This window comes from Saccostrea echinata, unplaced genomic scaffold (genome assembly GCF_033153115.1).
Source record: "Saccostrea echinata isolate AGI-Se365-2 ecotype Australia unplaced genomic scaffold, CSIRO_AGI_Sech_v1 ptg000034l, whole genome shotgun sequence".
NCBI classification, from domain to species: domain Eukaryota; kingdom Metazoa; phylum Mollusca; class Bivalvia; order Ostreida; family Ostreidae; genus Saccostrea; species Saccostrea echinata.
The window spans coordinates 326586-349235 of record NW_026889783.1 but is presented as its reverse complement, the minus strand read 5'-3'; the positions used below and the strand labels follow the sequence as shown (position 1 = coordinate 349235).

Sequence of the window (22650 nt, the reverse complement as noted above, 5' to 3'; positions counted from 1 at the left end):
TCCATTTTCCCTTACGATCCTCATAGGGAACGTTAATTATTGTATCATCACCTACAAATCTTACAATCTTTTTCATTGCATTATATTAATCCAGAGTAATCGGGTAGAATCTTTTTTACAAAGAAAATATCAAATTTGACTCCTCTTATCAGAACATATAGCAAATATATTTTCCTCCGACTTTATTACACTTCATACTGACATACTCTCGGAATACACATTAACAAATTAATTCAATGAAACTTGACTGTTCTTATAAACCCGAAGATAAAACATTACACGACATTTGTCGAAATGGTCCCTACGAAAATTATCATTTTATCAAAGTATTTTAATATGTAAATATTACTTCTATGAATTGATGAACGGATTAAGTTGTTAAAAGGATTAAAACTTTCGTGTTATTGATCTATTCATATCCGATTTTTGACTTCCTGATCTTGTTATCCTGGTATAATACACTTCCGTGATCTATCGTAGCCTCCTCAAATTTGGTGGCTCCTCAAATTAGCACGAAATGTCCCTCACTATACTACTGTTTTACGTTATTACGTATTTTTTTTTATATTTACTGAAAATTTCGGTAAAATTGATAGGTATGCGGACTCCTGTGCTTGAATAAATCTTATGCAAGAAAAGAACGGCGAACGAGTTAAATAACCAGAACTTTACACATTTGAATGATTTTTCATATTTATGTGAATTTTCGTAAAACATAACTTATTTGGGAAAAAAGAGAGATAAGTATTTAATATTGGTAAAACTTGTTTTTTTTTTCAGTATAGAAAACAACGGAAAACGGAAATTTATCCCCCCCCCCCGGTGAAACTCCTCTTTACAGTGTTCAGACTTGGGGTATTGGTAATGTGTAATGGTAATGCATTGTAATCATTACATTTTTTCAAAGTAATGGGATGTAATGTGTAATGGATCCATCTTTTCATTACAAATAATTGTAATGTAATGCATTATTTTTTTTTTAAATGTCAGTAATGAACATTACTTTTCAATTACATTTTGTAATTTAATCTCTTTTCGTCATTGAATCTAAAACAAATCAAGGTGGCACAGAGAGGTTTTGTTTATTTATAATGCTACAGTTTTAAAATTAAAAACTTATATCTTACCATTTTAAAAAAAATGTTTATTCAATGGTGATTGCTAGACATACTAAATAATTGTTTTAATAGAAAACTTCCTGACAGGACAGTTATAAAATCAATTTAGGACAGACAGGGAAAAAATATTGAAAGAAATCATTAGGTTCAAAAGATAACCACAAAACAAGTGACATCAATACATGTATACTGTGACTACCAATTAAGATACAAACTATATTTTTCAACTTGAATCTTTTTCTTTTCACAATGTTCATTCTGGTGAAATGGACTTGGTAAGCAAGATTCAAGATCAGTATGATCTTCTTGAAGATACAAAGGGAAAATAAGGCCAAATTTAAATATTGATATTGTACATCACTCATTTTGTTTTTGGTAGCTTATAGTCACCTCTAACTTTAAACCCTATATCTAGATACCGGTAATTATGCACCTTTGATTGTGTTAAATTTATATGCCTGTCCTGCAAATTACAAGTGCTGATTCATTGAATTATTAATACATACTCATTTTACAATTATAATATTATCTGTTAATTAAATAACACTTTTCATACAACATATAGTATGAAATAGTTATCAGTTATTAAAAGAAAAAAGCTAATTACAGAAACTGAACAAAACTATTCCGATCCATTTGCTTTGTTAAAAAAAGCTTTTGAATTATTTGCCTGCAAGGGAATCAGATATTTTGTATTTGAGAGGAAATACTCCTTTCTCCTATTTATTCCTTCCTCACCTTCACCGTTTAAGAATCCCTGAATCCACCAATTTTGTTTTATTATTGTAATATCCTTGTTATCACAGGGTTATTCAAGCATGCGTATTAAAGATATTTAACAAAATATGCAATATCATCTAGAATCAGTGGCAGTTGGCAGTAAGCAACTTGCAGTTGGCAGTAGTATATAGAATTCCATACTTTTCTGAGTGTAGAAATGAAAAAAAAAAACATCTCGTTTAAAATAATCAATTTTAAACACATTTGTCTATTTTTTAGGCCACATGAGTCACCCAGGTGACCTATTGCTATCTGTTTTCGTCAGGCGTCGTCGTGATGCCTTACATTTTCAGCTTCTCTGGAACCGCTCAACCAATTTTGGCATAGAGCATCTCCGAGTGCAGGGAAACAAAAAATTTGAATTTCATGGCCCCTACACCCCTGGGGCCTGAGGAGTGGGGCTATAACCCTCAAAATTAATCTTTAAAAATCCTTCTTCACTCCTGGACTCAAGTAGTTGAACTGTTTCCATGTTGTAATAAGCATTAAGCCCTCTACCAAAATTGTGAAATTTATGGCCTAGATCAGGGCCAGAGGTTCTGTAGTTAGGGTGGGGACTAATGATCATGTAGTGAAAATGCACAAATTCATTAAAAAATCTTTTCTTTCTCCCGCTGTATATTTAGCAGATAAAAGTGCATGGTAATGATGAGTAAGGGTGCCTCTTCCGAAATTGCGAATTTAATGGCCCCTGGATAGGGGTTCTGGTGTTAAGGCGGAAGTCTTATGATTATACATCTATAGTGAAAATGCATTAATTCTTTAAAAGTCTTCTTCTCTGCTCCTGGGTATTAAGGGGAAAAAGCAAGTGCATGGTTATGATAAGCAAGGACGCCTCTTCCAAAATTGTGAATTTCACGGGCCAAGGGTCAAGGGTTGGGGAGAAATCTATGAACTATATAGTGAAAATACGTGGTAATGATAAGCAAAGGTGCATCTTCCAAAATTGTAGATATCATGGCGACAGGATCATGCAGGGGTTTTAGTGCTAAGGTGTGGCTCTCTTATTATATAGTGAAAATGCATTATTTCTTTTAAAAATCTTCCTCTCTGCTCCTGGGTATTAGGCATTCAAACTAAGTGCATGATTATGATGAGCAAGGGCACCTCTTCCAAATTTGTGAAATGCATGGCCTTAAGGTCAGAGGTTTGAGTGTGAGGGAGGGCTCTAATGATAATATAGTAAAATTCATTTATTCTTTAAAAATATTCTCTGCTCACGAGTATTTAGCGGATAAACTAAATGCATGGTTATGATAAGCAAGGGTGACTCTTCCAAAATTGTAAAATTCATAACCTCTGGGTCGGGGGTTCTGGTGTTAGGGCGGGGCTCTATATAGTGAAAATGCATAAATTCTTTAATAAATCTTTTTCTCTGTCTCTGGGTATTAAAGAAACAACAAAATGCATGGTTATGATGAGCATGCAGGATGACTCTACCAAAAACTCAAAATTCATGCCCCCTGGGTTAGAGGTTCTGATGGTGGGCAGGGCTACATGTATATTGATTATAAAGTGAAAATGCATTAGTGTATTAGCACCTGGCAAGTACAAGCATAAATAGATCTGCTTAATGATTTGTAACTGAGTACTTGACTGATTTGTAACTGAGTACTTGACTAACTATTTTGATAACTCCTGGCCATCATATTTCTTTTGATTTTGACCATTATATCATTATCTATCTTTTTGTGTGTGTTTTATACTTTTATTGATCCTTTGCAGTGTATTATACCTAGGCCCTTTGGCCTCTTGATTTTATAAGAATCTAGTCTTGCTTAAGATTTTCGCCTAAGAAGACTACAAAGAACCCTACACAGATCGAAACTTCATTATTGAAGTTTATTGAAGTTACATGCATCTCTGCACAAGTCTAAAACATATAGCCAATTTCAAACCCATTTTTAAAAGCCGCCCTTTTCAATCATCGTGAAGAGAATATAACATTGTCATCTTCAAAACAGTTAATTGGGGAGGTGGGATTAAACTGCGCAAGGGAGTAGCAATTCGGGTTTACAATATGACGAGAAACCAGAAGAAATGATCACATATAAAAAGACCGCTAAAGGTGAAGCTATACTCGTCATATTGTAAACCCGAATTGCTACTCCCGGTTTGTTCCCATTTCGCCTTAACCGTAAAATTTGCCATTCCCACTTCGCCTTAGTACCTTCTGGGGTTTATTAAGGCGAAATGAGAACTTTTGTAAACATATAATTATGCGCATAAGCATTGTTTGCATTGCATATCCGTCCACTCGCACATTATTTTACTAATATGTATCTTTGAGAATAAAATTTTGAAATCCAGATGAGTTGTACAACTCAAGGGTGATAAAGAGTCACATTAATCGTGACGGATTGGAAGAGAACAGTCTTCTCGGAAGGGGGGGGGGTTATCTCACCAAGGACAAGAGCGAATCACTTTATACCACCCAAATGCAGTACGCCGTCTTCATCTCCGTGGTGCCCGGCGATCCCTTTCTAATTAATTAACAAAGATTTTCTATAGATGTGTTATATCCTTGCGAGAGGTAGAACGATTTTTCCCCCAGATTTTCTAGATGTGTTATATCATTATAAGAGGTATAAAACGATTTATCTTAAACATTTTTTAGCTCAAAACATTTTCATTGAAATGGATTTAAATTCTAGATATTATAGTATTTGTTCTATACTCAAGGTGGTGAATTGGTGTGTTCCCCGAACGTCTACGGGATAAAAACAACATCTAATTATCATACTCAATTAAGGGGCCCTCTAAGGGGTACGGGTAGAGTTAACTGTGCCTGCATTTATTGAAGGAGGAATTCTACAGCAACATTTTTTTTTATATCTTTAATGCATCCCTTTTGAAACATGGTTTCAGCATTGAAAGATTGATATATTTATTATTTTACTTGATTTTTTTCAGATGAAATGTATAAATCTTTGAAGATTTTATCCATTGGTTTAAAAAAATACTAAAAATAGTGTGTTTAATTTTCATAAATAATTTTTTATCAAAAATAAAAACGTGTCTGAACTTTGATGTAAATAAAACGGTGCTAACATACAGATATTGCTTCCAAACAAAGAGGTAGCTACATGTATATATGGTTTAAATAGTGAGAGAAGGGACAACCTCCCAAAGAAATCTGACAAGTAAAATTAAAATAATAATAAAAAAAAAATCTTGAAAATCCTATTTTGTGTGTTCGTGTGTGGGGAGGGGTGGAATTTCTCTGTCTGTAGATTTTTTTTCAAGTGCTGAAATTCGCCAGCGCTCGGCCTTACAGCAACAAAAAGTAGAGGGGGACCAGCATCTAAATGAAAATTAACATGTTAAATCTAGAGAAAAGTCTATACTACAGGAAAAGTTTATACTCAGAAAAATATGCCCCCTTTCGTCCTTTTTCCCTGGAGTTGAAGAATTCCAATACTTAAAGTAATTTGTATATCTATATATGCTGTTGTACCCTTCTTCTAAAACAAGTTTGGATAAACAAAACATCTAGAATATGTGTTTAGTAATTTTTGTGTATTTTTCTTTGAATTATAGAAGAATTTTCATCAATTGATATCTTTTCAAAACCCCTGGTAATACGTGCATCTGATGGCACTATATCTTAAATTAAGAATATTTTGAAAAAAGGTAAGGTACGTTGCGTATGTCCTTAAACAAAGCTTAAAATGTGATGCAAGTAATGCTTCAAGTGCCAAGTGTTAGGTTAAGAAATAATGTTTAAAAATAATGCATAAACATGCAATCTATTAATTTACATGTCTTGTGCAGTAATGTTTCTTTTTCGAATTTTAAATAAAAATGTTTATTCTATGAACACTTTTCTGTGCCTTCAATTATAACAAGTATTTAATCAATAAATATGTGCTTCATTACACAATTTTACCAGTAGATTTTAAATTTAGACTAATTTGTTAAATCAAGGTAACACAGGTAAACTCTACCTGGACCCCTTAGAGGGCCTCTTAACTGAGTGTGATAATTAAATAGTTTTTAGCGAGTAGACGTTCGGGGAATAAACCCTCAAGGTCATGCCTTAAAGGCCAAGGTCAATGAGATTGAGTCATGGTGTTCAGACTTTAATTTTGTACCTGTCAATTAATTCAAACTAATTAAATGGTGACCTAAACGAATATCGAGTTTTAAACCATTATTACGGAGTCATTGAATGGAATGATTCCAACCTGAGTATCTTGATGCATATAGCATAAATTTGTCACTGAAAAAAAGTCAATCTCACTCAAGTTGACAAGGAGATGCTGGAATTTGATGCAATTCTCATCAAGTCAAATTAAATTTTCTCTCATGTTAAATGATAATCTTTGCATTATATCAGATTTTATATTGTTAAAAACATGTTGTTCAGTGTCATGAAGTACTAATTTAAGGGTTATGACTAGAAAGAGAAAACACCCGTTTTGCCAATCTCCCTTGCAGAGTTGTTCTCTCTAACACACATAACGTATTACACATGATATCCCAATTGTTATTTCAAATTAAACTAATAGTTCTAGATCTATGTAGTTAATATCTATCTTAAAGGGCAAACATTATCACAGACATTTAATAATAATGAATTAAAACAAACGCACCATTTCTCGTGCTTATCATTGTAACGACGGAGGTGAATGTAAAGTGCCGTTTTGCCCCCACCTCACCATCAACACCCTTGCACATTCACAGACATGCACTTGAGGGTTTTTTTTCAAATTCTCTTTATTGATGATTTAAAACGTTGGGTCCTTGTGGCTGTAAAATCGTGAAATTAGGGAAAATGTTGGGATTCAATTATAAACACTTGTGTTTCTGTTGTAGAGCTATTGTATTTGCAGTTCTAGGCTGTTAAAATATAAACACGTATGTTGGAGGAAGACACTGAACTAAGTACAATTGACTCTAAGATACATTAATCATAGGAGACTCACGTCTTTTACGATGAATGAACTATATCTAATAATATATCTACTTAAAAGAGGAAATGTACTACTTGACTAAAGCTGTGACTGAATCAACACAAGGAAGACCATCGGTACATCCTTACCCAGATCAATTTTACACAACTCAGTTTGATTATAAGATGCAAAGTTCAAGCAAACACTAGACCCCAAAAATTGAAGTACAATTCTGTACGACAATATATATCACTGAGATTGCCAGGCCCGTTGCTTCGGTTTCAAACGTGAGGGGGGGGGGGGGGCTTCCCCAAAATCTGACAAAAAAACCCTACACTGACCAAAAGTGGGGGGGGGGCAACTTCCCAAAATTATCTGACAAGTAATAAATAAATAAATAATTAATAAATCAAAAAAATTAAATAGAATTAAAAAAGCTTATTTACTGTCCAAATCCTGGAATTTGCCTGTGTTCGACCTTTCAACATCAAAAAGTGGGGGGGGGGACCAGCATCTAAAGGAAAATTTACTATAGCAAAAACTATACTCAGTCTGATTGCCAAGTATCCGATGGTAACAAAATATACATTTCAAAGTATATTTAGTACCGAAACTTTGAAAACCGCGGCAGAGAATTCAAAATTATTGTAAATTTTCTAATCCAATCACTATATACATGTATTAAAAAGGTATACTTTTCTTGGTGAACAAAAGGATTCTCTTTCTAATATATATATATATATATATATATATATATATATATATATATATATATATATATATATATATATATATATGTATATATGGATTTGGTACACTAGCTGTAAGATCTGTACAATTTTTAGTAGGTAGAATTTCTGTACAATCATTATAAGATTTAATTAACCTCTACGTATTACAAAATTACCAAACATTAATGGATGGAAACGGTGTCCTTTAAATATAACTAACAAAATCGTCTTTTGTTCTATTTCTAATTGTTTTATTTTCGTCTTTACATCCCACAATGAAATTAAGCAAGCAAATATTTGCTGTGTTCTGAGACAAAAGACCTCCTTTTACGAGTTTATGCTTAAAATAAAAAGATCGGTGAAAACAAACAAACGTTAATTGAACTTGTACTGGATTTGGTACTTAATGTAAAGTACAGAGTTCAGTCAAAGTCATTTTAAAGAGATTACTTCATTGTTTATAGACGTATAATCACAGAAGGTGGACCTTTGACCAAATACGGCTAGCGAGCCTCTCTACTTCCCACTGTTCATAAAGTTTGTATCACATGACAGCATAAACACTTTTCAGAATGTATATATATAATCTCCTTGAGCTCATTGTAAAATGCGCCAAATTTTTAAGCTGAGTACATATGTTTCCTGCTACACTGCCCCTCTCGCTCTCCATTCATTAATAATTCCTGGGAAATGAAAATCACATTATTTTTTAATGTAACGGTGTTTTGTTGTGTCCTATGCGATTTGGACCCAAAGGAATTTCCTAATAGTTTTCAGGCTCTCGAACAAGAGTACTGCATGAGCACCTACAGGTGTGGAGGGAACGTCACCCTCCCGGACAACTGTCGGTGTGACACTGATTGTGTCGTGTACGGGGATTGTTGTCCTGGAGATGTGAACGAAAAACCGGAAAAAGCCAAAGTGATTCCTAAATTCACGTGCGAGTATCGAGAGGATATTGACCCTGAGAACTTCATATACATTGTCAATTCGTGTCCCCGTGGTGCTGATACAGAACTAAAAAACAAGTGTGAAAATGTAAGCGGGAGTGATGTTTTTGAACGTATTCCAGTCAGTGGGCAAAAGTCGGGATTTCTATATAAAAACATGTATTGCGCGTTGTGTAATGTAGATAATTACGTAATATGGAACCCTGGGATCCTATGTAAATGGAAGTATACTTTGCCAGAAAAATTAAAAGTTTCGTTATTATTAAATGATACCAATTGCCGTGTAACTTATTCCCCTCCTAAGGGAAACTTAACGCAAAGGACTTGTTTTCCTATCACAACGGCAGAGAGTTGCCAAAATGAAATTCTAATGACGTCATGTAAATTCGGAAATTATGCACCGGTATTCGGATTGAACATAGCCTATCGAAACACCGATTGTGCAAGATGTCAAAATTTTCCTGAACTTAACCTGACATGCAACTTTAAGTCTTCACAATTGATTCCTAGTAAAACAAAACGAAAAATTTACAACTTCAGTTACAGAGTTCTATTTGATTTGAATAGTAAGCAGGAATTGTCAGAGACGCGATTCAGATCTTCAGTACAGAACGAAAGTACAAGCCCCCTATCCTCCATCTGCGACAGGAACCATTTGCTGGATCCATTTACCGACCAGTGTTACAAGATTGTGTGCAAACCTCCATTTATTTATCAAAATGGTAAATGTTTATTGAAGGAGGGATTCACAAACGACCCAAACATCACCTCGTGCATCTCTAGGCTTTTTCGCCAGAATGAGTTTAAAAAAGTAAATTCTTCTTCAATTTTCGTTTTTTCTCTGAGTAGAACGATCACTAATTTTACCTTGGAGAAAAATGAAACAGTTGCATACGTTTGCATAAACGAAAGCAAAATTGATGATCCATTGATCAACACGAGACTGACAACCGATTTTTCAAAAGAGGAAAGCCTTTTGTCTTTCATTGGTGGAATTTTGTCTATAACGTGTCTTTTTGTATGCCTTATTGTTTACTTTTGTTCCTCAAAATTACACAATGTACCTGGTAAAAATCTCATGTGTCTAATGGCATCCTTGCTCGTGGCTCAATTGTTATTTCTACTGGCGCCATTTATCTTTGAGATAAAAAATCAAAGTTTATGTGAGGCCCTTTCAATTTTTACACACTTTTCCTTTCTTGCAGCCTTTTTCTGGATGAATGTCATGTCTTTCGACATATTTTTCACGTTTTCAAAGGGTTTTATAAATTTGGGTGAAAGGGGAAGTACCTCGAAGCGTTTCCGATTCTACTCGATCTATGCGTGGTTAGGTACTTTCATTGTTGTTGGGACTGCGACCTTGGTTAATTACACTTCAGATTCCAGCCTCAGACCCGCGTATGGCAGAGGCTTCTGTTGGATTTCAAACAGCCGGGGTCTGCTTGTTTTCTTCTTGGTTCCTATTGCAATTCTGTTGCTTTCAAATATCATTTTCTTCATTGTGTCTGCTAAAAGCATACACACTTCATCTAAGAAGACGTCACGAGTTCTACAGAAAAAAGATGCTTGTAAGTTATTTATTTATATTAAGCTTTCGGTTGTGATGGGGTTAACCTGGTGTTTTGGATTCCTTGCATCAGTAACAAACCACGTGGTGACATGGTATTTGTTTATCTTCTTTAATACTTTACAAGGCTTTTTTATTGCGGTGTTTTTTGTTTGTACAAAAAAAGTATTTCGAATTGTACGAGATGGTGCCACTTCTTTTTATTCAAACACCAGGTCCTTCACTTTGACAAAATCTATGAATTCTAAGTCAGAGAGTGAAGAGTATAGGAACCATGTGTTACGGAAGTACAAAGCTACAGAACCGATCTGATAGAAACATATCCTGGAGGAAGTGATTCCAGTATTTAAAATGTATTTTGAACTTTAAAATATGTAAATGAAAACAACTCCAAAGTAAAAATACTTATTATAGTCATATTTTTTGTTATTCTCGCAAACATGTTGTGATTTTTCTTTGTTATTAAATAGAAACATAACTTTGTTTCTTAATGAACAGTCTTAATTGTAAATCATGGACATGCATCGAACAAGTCCAAACAGTCCAAGCGTTTTTCGTCCTATGATTTAAAAAGAAATATTTGATTTTTAGATAAAATATGAAGATAATGAACAGCAATCAAACTCAAAAGTCCACTGAACAATACAAATTGGGAGCAGAGAAAATACAGACCTCTTAAACATGAGAGATGGGATCAGGTGTCATGGAGGAGTAAACATCCCTTAATTTTAATAGCAATGGCAACAACTCTAATAATTCGTATGCCTTTTAATTTAACAGCACCCTGCCAATATTGAAATTTTATATTGATTATTTGAAAATTTAATGATAATAATGGCTTACTAGTATATCCATATTTATTCATTTAATCATTTGCTTTTTTAAAATTTGACCATATAGACAGTGTGATTTTAGCTTAAATTAATCTTTATATTGATTGTTAATACACAAATCACCCTTGCAGATCAACAAGGTAATGGTATTCTTTAATATGGATTTTTAATGAATGTAAATAGAACATAAATAGTGCTGTAGCTATAGCTTGCTGAATTCGATCAATTCTTACAAAAGCCATAGTGCTGCTGTAACGCGCCATCTGGTTAGAGACTGGTATTCTCTATCCAGAGTTGTCGTTCCCACATACACCTCTGTCAATATTCTCCTCTGTGAATTCTTGGTAATATTTTAAATTATGAAAAATAATATTTCAAATAGTTTTAATAATTGTTTTAATCTATCATCCCTTGAAAGATTTTTTTCTCAAAGTTTTAAATTTTTAGACCGCAAAACAAAATACCCCCCCCCCCCCCCGTTTTAAGGGATAACAGATTTAAAATAAACAAACATCATCTTAATCCATAATTATAAAAACTAATAGCGATTTAATTAAGATTTTTTTCACCGTTTGAAACTTGTAGAAGAATCTTGAACAGGCCCGTACTTGCAGAACTTGCAGAATTTTTGCACGGATTTGATATACTTAATTTCTTAATCCTTTTAAAGATGGGTTCGGGAATCAGAATGTGGATCCATTTCAAGTTTTATGGTCGATACAATGACCTTGTCAGCACATACAACCTATCATTGAGTCAAATGCTGACTGACGTTTTTCAAACTAATTGTTAGGCCATTATTTATACACCGAACTGTCTACGGATTTTTCAGTTTTCCCCCTATCATGACAAAGAGAACATGGCGAGTGTGACCGATCGGCAGGGGATGCTCACTCCTCCATGGCACCTGATCCCACCTCTAAATTTTTAGGTCCGTGTTTGCTCTGCTCCAAATTTGTATCGTTTCATTGGACTTTCGAGACTGAATACTGATCGTTATCTTCTTATTTCATCCAAGTAGTACCAGATACCTGATATGTCTATACTAGAAAGGTAATTTTGACCATGTACCCGGTAGTACCAGATACCTGATATGTCTATAATAGAGAGGTAATTTTGACCATGTACCCGGTAGTACCAGATACCTGATATGTCTATACTAGAAAGGTAATTTTGACCATGAACCCGGTAGTACCAGATACCTGATATGTCTATACTAGAAAGGTAATTTTGACCATGTACCCGGTAGTACCAGATACCTGATATGTCTATAATAGAGAGGTAATTTTGACCATGTACCCGGTAGTACCAGATACCTAATACCGGTATTTCTAAACTAGAAGGGTAATTATGACCATGAAATAACATCGACTCGTAGAAAAGCAGTCAATATGCACCCCCCCCCCCATAGATTGAACATAGATAAATATTGAAATATTTCCCCCTACAGTACCACCATCTTAAGAAAAGTTCAATTTAGATCTTTTTGGTTTGTTTTTTAAATTCACACTTTCTAATGAAAGAAGCTAAAAGACTCGCATTCTAGCATCTAAACATGATTTATACCGGTATTATGTAAATAAAAATGAAAAATGTGAAGTTATGTTTTTCGAGCATATTTTAAGAAAAATTATGGATATTTATTAAAAATTATATATAGTAAAAATTGCGTGTAAAAAATATGATATTATCGTGATATTTTTAGGGAAAGTCGTGATACGATGACCAAACTTAAAATTAAATGGATGATGAGAATAAGGATGCATATTTAGATTATGATTAAGATACCATGTGATCCATGTTTTCTGGACGAATTATCAGAAGGATGTTTTTACACTGTTTAGTAAAGGTCCTACCTTGACCAATGTACACTTGTAGCATCTAGGGAGATTTTACTGTCAGTCAAACTTTTGATTTGTATTTTCTGGATAAGTAATCAGGTAGGCTAGATTGTAATTATAAGCTTTGCCTATATAGACCATACTTGCAGGGATGAGGTATCTAGGGATGCTTGCTACCAATCCTTCCTGACTCTGACTATGTTTTGTTGATGAGTGATCACGTAGTTGGGTAAATTGATCAGGTCCATTCCCAAGGAAATGCAAGTCCTATACCTTCAGAGCAGTGTGTCATAAATTTCGCGTCTTGAGATACATTTTACCACTCATGTTTCGGATGATGCTTGTGACCTATACATTTTCTGAATGAGTGATCAAGTATATGTTTTTGAAGTTCGTAAGCAATCTAGAATAGATATCCTGCAAATCTTACCTTGACTAGTTATTCATAGATCGATGTTACATCTTGTGATGCATATTGTCAATCATGTTTTGGATGGCATCTAATCCACGTGCACTGCATGGAATTTAATGCATTATATTGAGTATCTGCATGTATAAAAATCATGTGTGCACATGTAATCATGTGTGCACATGTGGGCTATGCTTTTTAACTCTTGCAAAAAAATAATAATAAATAAATAAATAAATAAATAAATAAATAAATAAATGAATGAATAAATAAAAAATTAGAAATAATTTAAAAACTACATGCAGGAAACTCTAAAGTCCCGTTTATATTCACACATTATTTTTGCACCCGATGTATTCTAGCGCATGTATAGCGTATATTGACCTTCTGTTGTATCCATAAGTCTAGATATTATCTTAAGTATCAGTTGTTAATAAGTACTTAATAAGTACATGGGGCCGGGAGGCATTCATCGTCGCAAGCCACGGGTTTTGTATCCATTCTATTTCCACAAACCGGGTTTGTGGAAATAGAATGGACACAAAACCCATGGCTTGCGGCGATGCATGGAAGCATTGAGTTGCAGAACTATTAGAAAACCTAAACAAGTACAATTCAATTCGTTTATTGACCAATTAAGGGCCCTCATGGGGCAAAAAGAAAGAACATTGTTAAAATGTACATAAAGATTATGATCATACACACGAAATACAATATACATATACATAAGAGGGAAAGAATTGCTTGATTGATAGAAAAGACATACAAGTAGGGGAATACCCAAAATATATTTAAGACTTGTTTTATAGGTATATATACAGTACATCATATATATATGCATACATTACTAAACCATATACTTGAAAGTATCATACTTTTACATAATTAATAAAAAAAAAAAAAAAAAAAAAAAAAAAAAAGTTACATTCCTAAAATTTATGGTAATGTTTTTTGTAAAAATCTTCCAAGAGAGTTTAGTATATCTAGTTCTTCGCAATTTAGAATCCAGAATATTTTTTGTTTATCAGGCAAATCTGTAAAATGTTTTACTTTAGATGAGATCAGGTTAAATAGGTCTTCTTTTTCCTTTGTAAATTTGCTACAGTGAATAAGGAAATGTTCTTCATCTTCAATTTGATTAAGCGTACAATTTTTACATATTCTTTCTGATCTGGGTGTGTTATTATATCTGCCTAATTCTATGAAAAGTCTGTGCGCTGATACACGTAATCTACATATTGGTTTTCTGTATTCAGGTTTTAATAAAATTAGATATTTTTCCAATCTAAAATTGTTCTTCAGAAATAAATAAGTGACAAGTTTGCCCTCTTTTAGTGTTTCATTTGAGTGTTGCCAATCAAGTGAGTATTTTTTATTCATGGATTGTTTTAATGAATTCATAAAATTACTCTTAGTATAGGACATTATGTTTGGGATATCAAGAATTTTTAGTAATTTTTCTATTGAGGAGTACCAAGTTGTTTTTTGGGCGAAATGAAGTTCCTTACTACATATAAATGCATCTTTTAGTAAAGGGAAATCTGAATTTAAATTTTCTAATCTGTAGCAATATTTAAGTAACATGTTGATAATATCATAATGCAAAGGATATCTACCTAATTCTGAAAGAGAGGCATGGTTCGTACTTTTCCTATTCAAACCTAGTATAGTTTTACAGAACTTGATGTGTAAATTTTCTCCTCTAAAGTTTTTATAGCATAGTTGCATCAATATTTGATTAGATTGCTTTATTTTTGAATTATTAACATTAAATATTCCCCATATTTCTGAGCCGTAAATTAATATAGGCTTAATTGTGTGATCAAAGACATTGAGGCTAGTGGATATCCCAGGATTTAAGCTAAGGATGTCTTTTCGTAACTTGAAAAAAGCTTTAAGTCCCTTTTTGTATAACTCATTTTTTGCCATAGAGAAAGTCCCCGAGGCTGTGAAATAGATGCCTAGATATTTATAACTAGATACACATTCAATATTGAAATTTTTGTAGTGAAATTTATGATTGATTGTTCTCCCAGCTTTGTTAAATATAATAATTTTCGTTTTATTAGAATTTACTTTCATACCCCAATCATCACAATACTTTTCTAAAGAATTTAGCTTTTGCTGTAGTCCTTCAGGTGTTGATGAAAAAATTACTATATCATCTGCATACATCAAACAGTCTATACTTTTCGAGTGTAACATGACAGAGTCTAAACAGCCTTGTAAATATGATGGCAAATCATTTATAAACATTTTAAATAAAGTTGGACTCAAGTTATCTCCCTGACGTACACCTAATTTGATAGGAAATGAAGAAGTAAGAAGATTTCCATACTTGACACATGCTTCACTTTTCATGTATACATATCATTTACAATGTTATAAATTTTATTTCCAACATTGTATTGCAGTAGTTTCAATTTCAAACCATTATGAACAACACTGTCAAATGCCTTATGAAAATCATGTATTGACATAATACTTGGAAGTTGCCAACGTCATACCGATTTTCATACAGTTTGATATAGTGCATGTACAAGGCCGTCGGTGCTAATGCATCTCCTCATAAAAGAACACTCGAAAATCATTGGGGAAATTTGTGGATTTTTTTCGATGAACTTAATCAAAGCGCAATTTACGGCAAATAATGTCAGCAGCTTTGAGGAAAGAATCAAAAACTTGTCCAGATTCCAGATTAAAAATAAAAACTAGAAGTTCCAGTTCTTCACAGAACAATATTAAGGGGCCTTTCAATTTTTTTTTAAATTTTATTTTTAATTTTTTTTAAGGTGGGGGTGGTCTAATTCTGTATACTCCTAATAATCAATATGAAATAAAATACGCAATAAAAAATTAACTATAGTAAATTAAAAAAAAAAATTAAAAAGCACAATAAAATGAAATTAAAATAAATATTCGAAAGTACAACTCTTATTTCGATGTTAGTATGCAAAAGTATGCCACAGGTTACTAAGTTTACGCAAGTGGTGCCAGCTTAGAAATCTGGGGATGTATAGGAGGTGGAATGGGCCGTTTTTAGGGCAAAAAAAAAAGGAAAGGGTCTGGAAAAAAATATATAGCTTGAGGACGGCCCTGGAAATACGACTGACATTTACACAACAGGAGTAAAATTTGCATATGTGTGAAATTTACACCTGTGAGTAAATGGGCACACAAGAACGGGGCTTCAGTTACACGATACTCACTCAGTGATTATTCCTTTGGTTGTATATAATATCTAATGGATGTCACTCATTGGTCATTTTGGATTTTTTTCATCACAAATTTTGCATTCCGACGTCTAGTCTGAAATATCTGACGTTTTCCTGGCTTTTTTACTATTTTTATATTTTACGTGCCTGGCTAACACGTAAAATATAAAAATAATAAAAAAGCCAGGAAAACGTCAGATATTTCGGACTATCCGACGTCTTGTGATAGCTACTGTAAAAGTTCTGAGCCAGAGGTGTTTCGAACACTGATGTATACTAGAAAGAAGTTCAATATAGTTAATTAGTTTAGGATATTTTTGAGGTATAATTAATTAAAATGAAAATAAAAACTCAATGTCTGATTAAAATGATACACGTTCTAATAAAAAAAAAACTTCCTTAAATGGCAATATCACATAGTTTTATCAGGGACCATAGTATATAGGTCCCTGGTTTAATGATTTTTTTTTTTGAGTGGGGGCACTTGCCCCCCTGCGACTACAAAAATTCAGGAGCTTTTAAAAGGGGTACACCATCTTATTATTTTTATTTTACTTTCACATCAATTTCTGGTCGTAAATTATGCTGGTATTATGTGTATTTTTTAATTATAAACTAAATTTCTTTTCGGGTAAAATCATTAGAGTTATAGCAAAATTTCATGTGGTTATGAGTGGACAGAGTGAAGATTTACCTTCAGTGCCCTTCCTCTTTGTTTATGGCTTTTCGGTGTTTAGTGCCCCTCATCCGGGTTTCTTTCATACTTGAAAGCGAGACTTAGCGCGAGGATGCGTGACAGTTTTCTCGAAGTTTGAAATTTTAGCAAATTGTAGGGAAAATATTGGTAAGACACAATAATAAATCATATGCATGTTTGAATATAATTAAGGTAATTAATTTTAAACTGGGTGAAAATACTATTTGATGTAAATTGATGATAAATATTTATTTTTGCAGACGACAATATTGTGAAAGGGTTGCATCTGTATTTATTATAAAAATTCATTCTTTTCGTAATTATTAATGTATTTAGAAGGCAGAAATGGAGCATTTCAACGTCTCTGTTTCTGGATGTATGCAAATATCATGATGTAGCCGTGTAAAAAAAACTTTAATTTGCTCCAAAATCGTTGTGTTTATATTAGTTATTTATAGATTCTATAATAACTATAACACGAGGTGCTTCTATTCCTTGTTTGGGTTATAGTTGTGTGAGTAGTGGGAAAAATATGTGATAGTAGACATAAAAATTAGCCAGATAGATTAAAAGTGGTCAGTCATTACAGAGCTGGGTAATGCAATGTAACTGTTATGCAATTTATTGAATAAAAGTGATATTCTGTCACAGTGTGAAAGAATATAAGAAGTGCGGCAAAACTCAAGATTTTCCTTCCCTTCTGGCTTCATAAACAGTTTCTAAAAATATACTCCATGGTCTGTTATAAGAAGAGAGAGTAAATAAACCATCCTGACAGAGACTTCATCTGCCAGTTTTTCCCAAGTATATTGTTGAAATGCATATTTACAATGTTTTCAATCTCTCAATCGCCTAATTAGTTATGACATCTCAACCATTCAGCAATGATGCCGCAGTCTATGACACTGTGTTGCAAAAAGACTGAGGCAAAGAGAAAAAGAAAAATGTAATAAACAGAAATTTTTATGTTTTGTAGTAGCTGCAATAATGTAGCCCTCTCCGATTTTTTTATCTGATATTTTCTGGAGAGGGCTACAATTCCACAACATCTCTGTAATGGTGCAAAATATATTTTTTAAATACGGGCGAATGCAGGCAAAATAAATTGTTTTTACATTCAACTTACTTCTAAAAAGGCGAAATTTTTATTCACTGTCACTGCCCGTTAAACGCGAAAACCAGATAAAATAAATCTGCTCGTTTCCCAGTCGCTCTTATCAGAAGCCATGACAGTTCTCGCGTGATGCACTGAGACTTGCGCTTGAAAATTATAAATTACTTTGTAAAGTAGTTTTTCGGGGTTAGGCTACTAAATGATTGTGCTGTATGGCATCACTAAATATTGATAAATAAAACTATTCCATGTGACATTTTTTCGTAAACAGCGATATTTTTGCTTAAAATAAGGTAATTCCTACAGAGATCCGCTCCCTAAAGATCCCTAGTCTCATTGGCTGTCCCAAAATAAGATCGATCAAGGTCAGTAAACATGGCGGATAAATTCAAGTTGTGATGTTGACATACACGAAAAATAACCGATATATGGATTGTTCTGTGTATGTTTGGATTGATTTATGTTTTGCATAACTACATTTTTGGAGTTCAGGTAAGAAATGTTAATTAAATAGCCATTTACTGATAATTTAATCCGAAATCCGTGCGGGAGTGAATCACTCCCGCACTTGCACCATTACGGAGATCCTAAGGAGTTGTAGCCCTCTCCCAGGAAAAAAAAAAAAAAAGGGAGAGGGCTACATTATTGCAGCTAGTTTTGTAGTTGAATGTGGATTATTTTTAATGTGTGAGAGAGGATTTTTGATATTTTCACTTGTGCTTAGCACTTGTGAAAATATGAACCAAAAAATCCTGTCCCAGTGTCCCACTCATGAAAAAAATTCCATATCCAACTACAAAACATTGAATCTCCTCTCTGAATTTTGTAGACACAGATAGAAAGTTCTAATGTTAAAATGATAATGTCCTACTAACCCTGTTTCATAATAGAATGGGTGCTGTGTATTGACAATTAGCAAAATAAACAAGGGCGATAACTCAAATAAACTATCAACAATAGAGTTTTGAATTTCAACATGGCAGATCAATTTGAAATGGAAGAAAAAAAACATTGAGAAAATGTGTTGAAATTTCCATTTAATATGTGGGTTAACTTTTTGAGTGGATGGTATCCAGATTCTCAAAAAGGTTTGTTATAATTGATTTGGTGTTTATTTTCAATACCATTTCACTTGTTTCCCCCAAAATTGTTTGGGAGCAATTCTGCAATTTCCAGATTCTCAAAAAGGTTTGTTGTAATTGATTTGATGTTTATTTTCAATGCCATTTCACTTGTTTCCCCCAAAATTGTATTGGAGCAATTCTGCAATTTTCTGCTACATTGAATATGGGAGCATCATATCTGTGTTCAGAGCCTGTGAGCTGTCCTAAATACACAGATTATTCTAGCTATTCCATAGAATATTTTTCCCCTTTAAATGTGCTGTTTAAGGAAGTACACTATATTTTCACATGCATATATGATCACATGAGCGATTAATAGAATCAATAAAAAGACACAAATTCCAAAGTAAGCTGAAATTAGTATTCCTTGAAAAAAAAAGGTTTAAGAAGTTTTTAAAACAGTTTTATTTTATAGATAAAATATTTTGTGAATTAATGTAATATTGTTGGTACATGCATTACAGTAAATTGCGAAAAGGGGGCGGTTATTTTAATGTCATATTTTAACTTCAAGAAATCTTTTGAAAAAAAAGTTTAATTCAGAGAACCACTAAATATTTGTCTTACTCTCCTTTACCATAAGATAATCCACCCAAATTATGCTCAATGATTTATTTTTCCACTGAAAAAAAGTAGAGAATACACAAGGAGAACAAATAGTAGATAACTCTCACTTTCAGAAATACATAATGTTTAGATGGTTTTAAGAATCTTTCACTTTCCGAAATACTTTATATAGGAAATACCCAATAACACTAACAGTTTTATTTTCACTTTCTTCAAATTCTATATGTTTCTAGATATTTGTAATCGCAGTATGGGGGGCTCTTATTGCTCGACAATTGAAAAAGTCCTAGAGGGGCACTTACAGGGTCATGGGTGGTTAAAAGGGATTTTACAGTAATTGGAATTAATATGGTCATTTGATCAATTTTGAAGTAATTATCAGTAATTTGGTGTGCTGACTGGTGAGGTAATGTCTTCATTTTTGAATGTCAACTTTGATGTAAGAGTTTATTATAAAGATACAGAGATTAATTTTTGCCAAAGATTGTGAGTAACATTACATATAACATTAGTTTGATTCAAGTTTTTATTGCTTAGTGAATGGCAACAGGATTTGGAAGAGGCGGGCGAGGTGCAGCTCTTCTGCAGGCACTAAATCAGCCTATCAGAAAGCCAGGAGAACAAGATGAGGTGAGTGAAGAACAAACTTATTTTTTTAAACAATATTTTATTATGATTATACATAACTGGATTGAACAGCAGGCACTGCCTATACAGTACAATGCATTTATTATCAAACTTTATTTGTCAGGCCAAAACTTTATAATAAGCGACTTTTATAATAACCATAGTCGGCTGAAATTCATGTCAGACGTCTGACATGAAATGACGTTTGTATAAATTATTGGATGTATTTATATTATACATGTTATGTTACATGTAATTTCAATTTTTTGTAGTTTTTTTGAAAATCATTTCTCAATATTTACTTACTGTTTAACTTTTTGTAATAAAGAAATTCACTTAAATAAAGCTTAATACTCTTCAAACTCTCTAGAACTAAAAGAACTTCGACCTGTCTTCTAGATCTCTTGGCATCCATCTTGTTTATTTTCATTTTGATCTACTTTCATTTTTAAATATATGATCAATTCAAACTACCAATATTTCATTTTTTTATTCATTTCTTTTATTCAACTAAAGTAGACATAAAAAAATCACTTCTTAATTAATGGGGCAGTTTTATAAATGTAATTTATTATGAACATTGATCAGGCAACAAGCGTAAGAAAGCTTGGGTTAATCAGGGACCAATATATACTAACGTTAGTACATAGGTCACTGGGTTAATTGACACAAAATTTAGTTTCAACACATTTGGTAAAACACATTTATTATCAATGTACAATTCAGGATTTTAACAAAAGAAGAAAATAAGATTGCGAATGGTTTTGTGTTGTTATGTAATCTACTTTGTAAAATAAACAAACTTCGTATCAATCACTCAGGTAAGTGCACTGAAGTGTGACTAATCTCCCCAATCAAGCTGTTGTGTATAGACAAGGGACAGTGCATGAACCACAGGTGTAGATAGGTGTTATCTTTTGTTTTGTTGATTGTCCCAAGGTGTGAAAAAAATATTACGGACGATAATTTTCTATTATAGTAAGCGAAGTGTACACTTTTATCTATGATAATAACAGACGAAATTTACAATGAATTATTAAGAAATGGTTTTGTGTTTCAAATATCTATGATAAAAAAAAGAAGTATGATATAAAACCGGTATGATAAAAAACGACTTGTACTGTATAAGTCCTCTCCACAATACAGGACAAACTTACAAATTCAAAACAGTCAGTTGCTAAAGTACAATGGGGAATTTGGTAAAGTAAAGCACTTTTCATATGAAGCACAACCCTAAATGGGAAAACAAACTTCAAAGTGTGGAAATAAAAGCTAAAATTTGTATATTTAGATCCTTGCATTCTTTGTCAGGGGATCAGATGCCTACTAACCGAAGCAATTCAAAATTTGCTGAATGCACAATCTATGTAAGAAAATCTCTGATGTAATGTGTAAAAGTGTTAAAATTTGTTGATGAATGATTTAAAGGAACTGTCTTAAAGTCTTTATTTATGGTTTAGAAGAAGCCAGCACCATCAGGTGATGCCCCAGCACCTCCTCCAGCAGTACCCACCACAGTTGCTGGTCCAGGAAGTATACCTGTGGGCAGAGGATCAATGGGGCGTGGGGCTTTTTTACAGGGCCTTCTGCAAGGTGCTACAACTCCAGCCTTGTCTAGAGGACAATCAACAGGTAATGCAACTTCTATTCCACAGAAAATGAGGCCATAAAAAAATGTTGAGTCACTCATTTTTATACGCCCGTCTTTAGATGGGCCGTATTATGGCATTCATGTCCATCCGCCTGTCTGACTGTTAGCTTTTCTCGTGTCTGGCTTATAACTTAAATACTGTTAGGCCTAGGATTATTAAACTTTGTCAGCTGATACTTCTTAGGTAGAAGGTGTGTTGGGCACTAAAAGTAGTTCGTTCTGACCTTTAATTAAGATGCTTTGGCCAAATATTGAAAAATCCTGTCCGGCTCATAACTAGAAAAATTTAGACTTAGAATCATCAAACTTGGCCAGTTAATGCATCTTAGGTAGAAGGTGTGTCGCAACCTATTTCAAGGTCACTGTGACCTTTAAGTTAAATTTACTATTGAAATTACACAGTCCCAAAAAATGTAAAAGTGTTGCAGTATCCTTATTAAAAAATGTTAAAATCAAGAAAATACTTCTTTTTTTTATGCCCCGCCATGAATATGGCCAGGGCATATAGTGTTTGTCATGTCCGTCTTCCGT

The 22650-nt window shown here is 33.2% G+C and overlaps 2 protein-coding genes across 2 annotated transcripts in view; both read left to right on the top strand.

Moving 5' to 3' along the window:
* Nucleotides 1-8162: 8162 nt before the first annotated feature.
* Nucleotides 8163-10443, top strand: LOC133199327 (adhesion G-protein coupled receptor G6-like). The gene has a single exon (XM_061335137.1). The coding sequence runs from the start codon at nucleotides 8215-8217 to the stop codon at nucleotides 10351-10353; it is 2139 nt and encodes a 712-aa protein (XP_061191121.1). The 5' UTR covers nucleotides 8163-8214; the 3' UTR covers nucleotides 10354-10443.
* A 6659-nt stretch (nucleotides 10444-17102) lies between these two features.
* LOC133199464 (piwi-like protein 1) overlaps nucleotides 17103-22650 on the top strand; it is a 39495-nt gene continuing 33947 nt past the window's right edge. Inside the window, exons 1-3 of the mRNA XM_061335267.1 lie at nucleotides 17103-17183; nucleotides 20379-20471; nucleotides 21935-22134. Coding sequence (XP_061191251.1) covers nucleotides 20382-20471; nucleotides 21935-22134 — 290 coding nt within the window. The 5' untranslated portion in view covers nucleotides 17103-17183; nucleotides 20379-20381. The remainder of the gene's footprint in view (nucleotides 17184-20378; nucleotides 20472-21934; nucleotides 22135-22650) is intronic.

Bases quoted from the DNA above. Each gene is read 5' to 3' on its own strand.
- LOC133199327 (XM_061335137.1), top strand. From the start codon at position 8,215: ATGAAAATCACATTATTTTTTAATGTAACGGTGTTTTGTTGTGTCCTA.